The sequence below is a fragment of the Eufriesea mexicana genome, unplaced genomic scaffold (assembly GCF_001483705.2).
Source record: "Eufriesea mexicana isolate 0111107269 unplaced genomic scaffold, ASM148370v2 scaffold1556, whole genome shotgun sequence".
Classification (NCBI taxonomy): domain Eukaryota; kingdom Metazoa; phylum Arthropoda; class Insecta; order Hymenoptera; family Apidae; genus Eufriesea; species Eufriesea mexicana.
The window spans coordinates 313,831-323,004 of record NW_016909682.1 but is presented as its reverse complement, the minus strand read 5'-3'; the positions used below and the strand labels follow the sequence as shown (position 1 = coordinate 323,004).

The window sequence follows — 9,174 nt, the reverse complement described above, 5'->3', positions numbered from 1 at the left end:
ATTAATATAAGTCAACATTAACTTTAAAAAATTTATATATTTTTAAGAATAATAACTGTTTGGTATATCTACAAAATACAAAGCATTCACATTACCAATATCTTATAAATATATTTTATATCTTGGTTTCATAAAAAATTCTACATTAAATTGATAACTAAAGATAATTACAACAAAATAATGTAAATAAAATTATAATATTAATCATGTATCATTAATCAAAATATATATAGTTAAGACCAAAATTAATATTTCTTCAAAATTTAACATGAGTCATTACTCTACTCCTCTATAGTAATCATATATTAACACTTTATTTATGATCGACACTGAATTCAATTATATGGTGCGTACTTAGTCAATAAAAATTAAATGTTATAATACACCTTTATGTACACGTTATTATTTATATACAATTACATTACTTTATACCACAGTGGTGTATGTCTTTTGTGCGTTATATACATATACGTATATACTTTATTACAAATATGTAATACATATAACAAAATTCATAGCAAAATGTATCGTTCATTAGATCCTTAATTAGAAAAAAAAAAGAAGAAAGAAGAATAAAACAAAAAAAAACAAGGAAAAGAATGAATTATAAATTGTATCTCTGTTCATTTCATTGACATTTGTTTTTTATAAATCAAACTACATACTTAAACTTTCCATTTCAATATATTTATTATGATGATTTTATAATTTTAGGAATATTTAACTATTATTGCCTAAATCAGAAATTGTAGAATTCATGAAAGACAATTGATTCAAATCATAAATTGAAGATTCTAATATGTTGTGATGAACTGCTTTGTTATGTCTTAGTAAATGTATTTTGCAGGTATAAGTTCTTTTACAAAAATGACAAGGAAATCCAAGTCCATAATGATATGCTTTATGTTTGGATTTCATAAAATTTAAACATTTGTTATTACAAATAGAACAAATAGTTATCTTGTGATCTGTATCAGCATGCATTTTTCGTGCTGTAGTATTTGAAAATCGTTTATGGCACTGAAAACAATGAAATGGTAATATAGGATCAAAATGTTTAAGTTTTACGTGATCATCAAATTTTTTATATGCATTTAAAGTAATATTACAATAACGACAATTTATTTCCAATGGTAGAGGAACAAATTTTTTTCCCTGAGTAACAGAACATAAATGCTTATTCCATTCGGTAGCATTAGGAAAATTAGCTTTACAGTACCCGCATAGGAGTTTTGAACCTGCATGATGTTTGCTAATATGAATTTCAAGAGCTCTTTTAGTATAAAATTGATAACCACATAAACAAACATTGTATTTTGTTTTAAAATTAACTTTAATGTCATTAGATTGTTTGCTATCATTTTTAGAAAGAGCAGTTTCTTGCAAAAGCTCAGAGTTACTATTCTCTTGATAAGATTTATCATCTTGTTCTACCTTTATTGTTGATTCTTCTCTTTCTTGACTAAAATTATTTACTACTTCACATGCAGAATTGGAAATATTATTATTAGAAAAATTAGCTTCTGAATCATCTTCAATATCGATATCAACATCTTCATTAACAGATTCAAGCTTCAAAATGCTGTGTCTTTCACTGTACTTGGATAACTCTAGAATTTCACGTGGATAATCTTGTAATTCTATTTGAGTATTATTCTCAGATGTATCTAATGATTCATTAATAACGTTTGAATGCCTGATATCTTGCAACTTATTCCCACTTCCATTGTCTTTATCAATAATTTCATAAGAATTGTTCTTTTTCTTTATTGTTATGCTAAGTCCAGTTCCAGAATGTCTATCAGAATCACTTTGTGCAACACTATCTGCTGTTTGTAACAATTCTAATTCCTTTGATAAAATACAATATTTTTTATGGGTAAACAAAGTATGAGGATTACGAAATGATCTTCCACAAGAACAAACAAATACATCTGACATCTTCTTATCCTTATTCTCATTTTGCATAATCTGTTCTTCCCCTTCATTATTCTTAGATAGATTTGAATTATATTTAGCATTATACTTTGTACTTGGAAAGAATATATCATCTATTTTAAAATTTTTTTTTGACTTTCGATGTAAGGGGGAATTAGCGTATTTTTTAGTAGATAAATGAAAATTTTCTTTTGTTTCTCCACGAGTACGGTGAACCCGAATATGTCTAAAGAAACTACTTACTTGATACAGGCCAAGACAAATTTCACACTTACGTTTCTTGTTTCTTAATATCTTTAAGTTATCATAGTCTTCACTACGACCCATATATCTTTTCTTACCATTTTTATATCGTACATTTGATTTTCGTCGGCGTACGTTTTGAAAATACAAAGAATTTCTTTGTTTCTCTTGACTAATTTCATTCAAAGTTTTATTTTCATTATTAAAAACATTCAATTTATTACCTTCTGAAACAGTAAGTTTTTCATCTAATTTTTTCAACATGAAGTTAGGTGACTCAATTTTATGATAATCTACTAAATGTTTTCTCATATCTCTTATACTTTGTTTACATAATGTACAAGTTAATAAGGGTATATTATCGTATAGAGAATTAATTTTTTCATTGATCATCATTTCCTTGTCTAACATTTTTTTTTCATCATTTTTCATAGTTTTTGTTGGTATATAAATACCATGTATTTTTTGTGAATGATATCTCATTGTTCGATATAAGGAATATTGTTTTCCACATGTAACGCATTGATATAATTTTTTTTTATTTTTTACAGACAATTTAAAATTTGGTAATCCAGCACTGTTATTACCTAATACTGGTTGGTATTCAATATACTTGTTATCATTTAATACATTTGTAGATTTTGCAGCTGTTACTTCTAATGGTAATGAATTAAACACATTACTCTTATTTCTATCTTGTATATTTTTTACTATTTTTAACGTCTCCCATATCTTGTCACATCTTTCAAGTAAGATAATAGGATCCTTTACCTTATATGGGGTAACAAATGGAATTGCCAGTTCATCCTAAAATTGAAAAAGATATAGGTATATATGAGTAAATTTTGTATTTTTTTAATCAAATAATATATTATAATAGATATTATAGAATGAAGTATAATATAAAAGAATAATCTACTTCTTATAATAACATATTAATCAATTTAAAACATAATTATTTTGATGTATAATAATATAGCATATGCTTCATAAAATAATATGATTACTACAATTAATGTAAAACTTAAAATTATTACTGTATTACATAATAATAATCATATTTGTATTATAACCTATTTTATGTACAAATGATTGGAACCGAACTTAGATCGATAACTATAAATATAAAAATTACAGAAATTTTGTCCTAAAGTTTTCTAAAAACAATTATTAGTTGTAAAAATTAAAATTAAATCTGTAGTTATGAAAATAAAGAATACATCCATAAATACAAGAATTTCACTTTTAAGTTTTTAATTTCTTATTAATTATATTACATATAAACACAAATAATAAATACAATATTTTGCTTTCTAGATCTTAACAAATGAAATTACAGTAAAATTTAAAGATATTCAATTATTGAAAAGAACAAAATATTTTGACTAATAGAAGCTCACACTTTCATTCTTATAATTTTAAAGTAAAATAAAAATGGAAATTTATATATTATAAAATAAGAAATTACATAAATTTAAAATTCCCGCCGTATGACACAAATGTAAACTAATTATTCTCTATTATTTTCTTAAAAACAAAAGAATTGATAAATATATAATATATTATAATAATAAACCACAATACTAAAATTCAAGGAATTTTCAATAATACTAAATTATTTACGCATGATAATACATTTAAAACTATTACAAATTAATCTAATAGACATCTAATTTGTCTAGCAAAAAAAAGTAAAACCATGTACTAAAAAAATATAGAAAATTAGATATATACATAACATGCATGTGTACTTACAACATTTGACGTATCTTCATTCGAGATAGATATATTAGGAAATAATGGTTCTATTTTAGGTATAGATACTAATAATGGCTTATGTTCTAATTCTTCCATAATATCTTCTTTATCATGTCCATATTTTTCATCAGAGGGTACGTTCTCGAACATTTTAATTCAAAATATGGAGGTTAAAACCTAAACGAAATTGCGAGTCAATACAGTGTGAATGTGTTGTATGCAAACCGTGTGAAACGATCCGCCATTTTATTTCCCTCCCTACTAGTCCGATGTTCATCAGTTTTTCCCTTGATCTATGTTATATTTTTTTGATATAATAACAAATCGGACTGTTGGAAATGTCATTTGCTTTGCAACAATTTAATTTACTCTAATCAATATTTTAGGTCTTAATCACTAACCATTATTATGTATAATACTGATCTAACAAAAAATTAATATTACAATTTAATTACAAATTGTAACTTACAATATTATAAAATTTCATATAATTATAAAAGTAATATATAATATATTGAACAATATATTAAATGTACTTGAACTAAAATAAACAGACCATAGAATTTGAATAATATTAATAATAAATGGAAAAATTATTTAGGGTGTTTTATTTGAAAATTTAACATGAACTATATTATTATATTGAAATGATCTTACAGAATAATAAACTAAACACGAATTTACGAAATTCGATGTAATAAAATATACATTTATTTAAGGTTAGTTTAAGACAAGAATGCTCGCAAATATATCAAATTATAATTGTTTTCTAATTTTATGTATAATGTAAGCTATATAAATTTTATTTTTGATTTTCTGCATTGAGATTTGATCATATATGTAAATAAGATAAAAATTATTCCTTTACATGTTTTATATAAATATTTATATAATATTATACTATAATTTTCGTAATCCTTTTATACAATACCTATGTAATTAGGTAAAAATATTAATATTATTTCCAGAAATATGATATTAATTATTGCACTACATAATTGGTTATTTCAACAATAGAACATTCGTATGACGAACATCAATAAATATTACAATTTGTTATGAATACTAGCATTTCTCTCTTAAATATACGTTAATCAATAAAAATTGTTCATTAACATATTTATTTGAACTATAAATATACGCATAATAGATAAAGTAAATTACTGGTATGATTTTATGCAGTTATTATAAAAATCTAATAATTATTATATTCGTTTTATTAAACTTAATTTTTAATTTATGATAAATATTTGTGGAAAAATATATTAGATAATTCTTTGATTCAAATAAACAGTTTTAGTTGAGGAAAATAAATTTTCTTTTTATTGATAATTCGAAGTATGGTTAGGTTAGGTACTAAAAATACATTTTTAAATTTGTTAAAAATTAATTTTATCAAAATCGTTATAAATATAATGTATATATAAAACCAAACTATTAAATGTTTTATATCTGCAGAAATGTAATTTCATTTTATTATATTATATTTTAGAATTTAGATGTTTTACCTGAAGTACGATTTTTACATTCGAACTATTACACATCTTACAAAGGGATCTTTCAAATACTATTTCGTCCCTGATTTATATCACGTGACTCAGCCAATACAACCTAATTTAGAGAATTCACTAAATGATCCACAAAACGTATTAAAAATTCTATAATTGCAGTCAGTTGTCAAAAATAATATTTTTTAATTTCCTAATCATATTACAAATACAAATAAACAGATTTATATAACATATTACTTTCACAATTGATAAAATAATGACATTACTGTATCAACAATAGGTTATATTATTACACTACGTACACTCTTTACAATTTACTATAACCTGTTCGTAAATTTTTAATTTATACACAGACATTATGAAAATGTTGAGATTTTATAACATACACTTCTGTACTTACATTAGCTGATGGATTGAAGATAATGTTTCAACAAATTTCAACAATTTGGTATATGTTCATGAACGTGCTTTTCAGCAAAATGTATACCAGAATAAGTTTCTTCGAGTTATGAGCATGCGTATATAAACGAAAAACACTAGCAGATTTGTAGCTATGCGTGTCACTATGGAAGATACCACTGCGATATGTGATTTGGAATTTAACAATCCCTCAACACCAAGTAGACTTTAAGGGTTTAATCTAATACTTGTAACATTATGCCGATTACCTCACAATTAAAAAGACTTTTAACAAATTTATTACCACACATATAACTTACAATATAGTAAAATACAAGTTCACATATACACATATGTATGTACATAGGAATCACATAACCAATAAAGTTACAAAAGACGTTAAAGCACGTTTAGCTTATTTAAGCAGTCAAGAATACTTGTAAAAGTAACAAAAAATATTATTTCAATGTTGTTGACCGTAAACTGTATCCAAAATATACAGTATGACAATTCTTTACCTTGGCAACTAATTATTTCATTAACTTAATTTTAAATTAATTAATCTTGAACATAAAACAGTTTCAACTGACCGCTGTGAGAATGCATTACGTTCATAGAACAGAACATAAATAACAACGAAAATATAATCTATTATATAATCTATTATAATGTATAATATATAATATAATATAATCTATCTAATATAATTTATAATATTGTATAAAAAAGAAAACATAATATAATATCAGAAGATTCAACTTTTTCTGGTGTTTAAGGCGAAATCAATATATCTGCACGATACATATGTATACCTTTGTCACACTCGTGCTGTAAACAACCACTACGGCAATAATGTTCTGCTGTTATAAGCTTGATTGTACATATACGATTAATAGATTATAGAATACTTATATTACATTACAACTCGTCTCAAAATTGCGTAATATTGAAATTAAATTGGACTACAACATTCAGTATTCAATACAACCTAATGTAAAATACTAATCTCATTATTATTGCGATGTAGTTCACCATAAAATTATACAACTACTTAAATATTAATTAATTAGTAATATTGTATAATACGAAATAATGTATCACGATATAATATAAATAATTTTATTAAAAATTTCGAAATAATAAAAATTAAATATTTAATGTTACTATTATCATATTTAAAAAATAAATTTTTGAAAATGTTACCTGCATCAATTTAAATGATAAAACGAGTAACAATAATCAATATGTAATTCATAATAATGTAACATATTAAAAATAATCGTAAATTGGATTTCTAATATATTTCCTATTTTTAATATGTTAGAGCCTATAACCTTTACTATATGTTTACTGTAGATGATAAAATAAATATATAACGACTTATAATCAACATACAGTAGGTGTTATACACGAACTCTATTGTATGAACTTCATCTATAAATCTGCGCCTGTCAGTGTCTTAAAATCAATAGATTATTTCTATTGATGGCTTCTACAAACTTGATTAAACATAACAATATACAATGAAATTTTGTCTGCGTAAAATCAAATATTCTGCTGAGCACTAAAATAGCTCATGTATTTAGAATAAGAGTTAATCATAACAAATATATGTAGATTTTCATATATACGTTTTTATGAAATTTAAAATTAAAATATATATTGCTTATATTCCTTTTATTAATGAAGGCGATACGTGCCATGAATAAAATATTCGATTAAATGAAATAGATGTTTACATTAACGTGTCAAATATTTACCGAAATTACATTATATTTAGATATATATTTGAAAATATTTGACATGGCTTCGTTATCAATCAATCTTCTCTATACAATAATCATCACTAGAATCAAGACAAACAAGGTCGTAAAAATTGCATAACATCAGTTTGGAAGTTACTTGATTCTCGATAAAAATATGTAATGAGCATTTACTTCCGGAAGAATATATATAAAAGCATGAACATTTGTTCATAGATTTCAGTATTCCAAAAAAAATGCGAGTCCTAGTTACCTTCTTAGTGCTTACAATTTGTAATTCGTCTACATCAATTAAAATTTATAGTGCAGGTGTTACGATATGTTAAGTTATTTTAGTGATAAATTCAAATACAACGACTTTAAATTCCCTAACATACTTTCAAAAATTTTTATATTAAGATTTCATTACTCCTATTAATACAATTTAGTATATAACATTTCAATTCACAAATAGCAATTTAAGTTTCTTTGTTACAGGAAATAATAGATTGTTAACAGATTTCCGGGGTGATGAATTATTGCAAAATGTAAAAGACTGGTTTTGTAATATAAAAAATCAAATTCATGAGAGAATATTTGGACAAACAACCACGACAACAATGCCTTTCTTGACAATTGAAATGTTCGACTTGGATAGATTTGAATTAATAAGAAGATTAAGAAATCACGAATGGCATTTATTAAATATATGTAAATAAAGATTTAATATTAGATTTGTTACTATTTGATTACTTAATATTACTATTTAATGCTAAGTTTATAATTTTCTCATACACTTTACTTTGAAAATGAGAAATATAGGTGAAATATAGGTTATTTTAAATATACTAAAAAACGATATAGTATGAAATGCTATTATAAACATAAATAGTCCCATAATTAATTAGTAAGTATTAATCTATTGTAAAAATTTTGCTCATCTAAATCATTTTTAAATTGCAGCTACCTTATCTTTTGATTCTAATCAAGATTGGGGATTTAGTGTTGGCAATTGGTATTTTATTAAAAAAGGATTTAAGCATCAAGATGAATTTGAGGAGACCTCTAATGAATTCAAATTCGAATCTTCAAGTACCATTCATCCAAAAGAGTCGACTCAAGCAGAGACTGGAGAGACTTTTAACATGACGAATGATCCCGAAGTCACGGAATATTCACCAACGACCTTGTTTACGACCGCGTTGACGATGCATAATGTAACATCCTTGATGACGCAGCACACTGATTCTCAAACAACGATAGGAATTACTGAACCGATCGATTTATCCGAGAATTTTTCATCCGAAATAAACGGATCGTTAGAAGACAATGAAACTGATAATGATGTTCAAGTAGGATCTTCTGTAGAAGTTCTTATGGGATAATATATGTTATCTAAATAGCCAATATTTTGTAACTTTTATACATCTTACACATTTATTAAAATTTTCAAAAAGACATTTTTCATCTTTATATGAAAATAAACATTTTTGACATTAGATTACGTTTATATATCATACAATATTTTCATAATAAATGCTTATGGATAAATGTACAAACAATGAGGCATAAAAAAGGTACTG

At 24.3% G+C, this 9,174-nt stretch overlaps 2 protein-coding genes across 2 annotated transcripts; one reads left to right on the top strand and one right to left on the bottom strand.

Moving 5' to 3' along the window:
• Positions 1-720: 720 nt before the first annotated feature.
• On the bottom strand, positions 721-5,918 carry LOC108548340 (uncharacterized). Its single transcript, XM_017901225.1, has 5 exons — positions 5,851-5,918; positions 3,937-4,116; positions 2,296-2,988; positions 1,722-2,232; positions 721-1,667 (listed from the first exon to the last, which is right to left on the bottom strand). Exons 2-5 carry the CDS (start codon positions 4,087-4,089, stop codon positions 721-723), a joined length of 2,304 nt encoding a protein of 767 aa, XP_017756714.1. The 5' UTR covers positions 4,090-4,116; positions 5,851-5,918.
• Positions 5,919-7,774: 1,856 nt separating this feature from the next.
• LOC108548339 (uncharacterized) lies at positions 7,775-8,976 on the top strand. Its single transcript, XM_083287394.1, is given in 4 exon segments — positions 7,775-7,838; positions 7,841-7,921; positions 8,090-8,302; positions 8,555-8,976. Coding segments are annotated over 4 exon segments (780 nt in total).
• Positions 8,977-9,174: the final 198 nt, after the last annotated feature.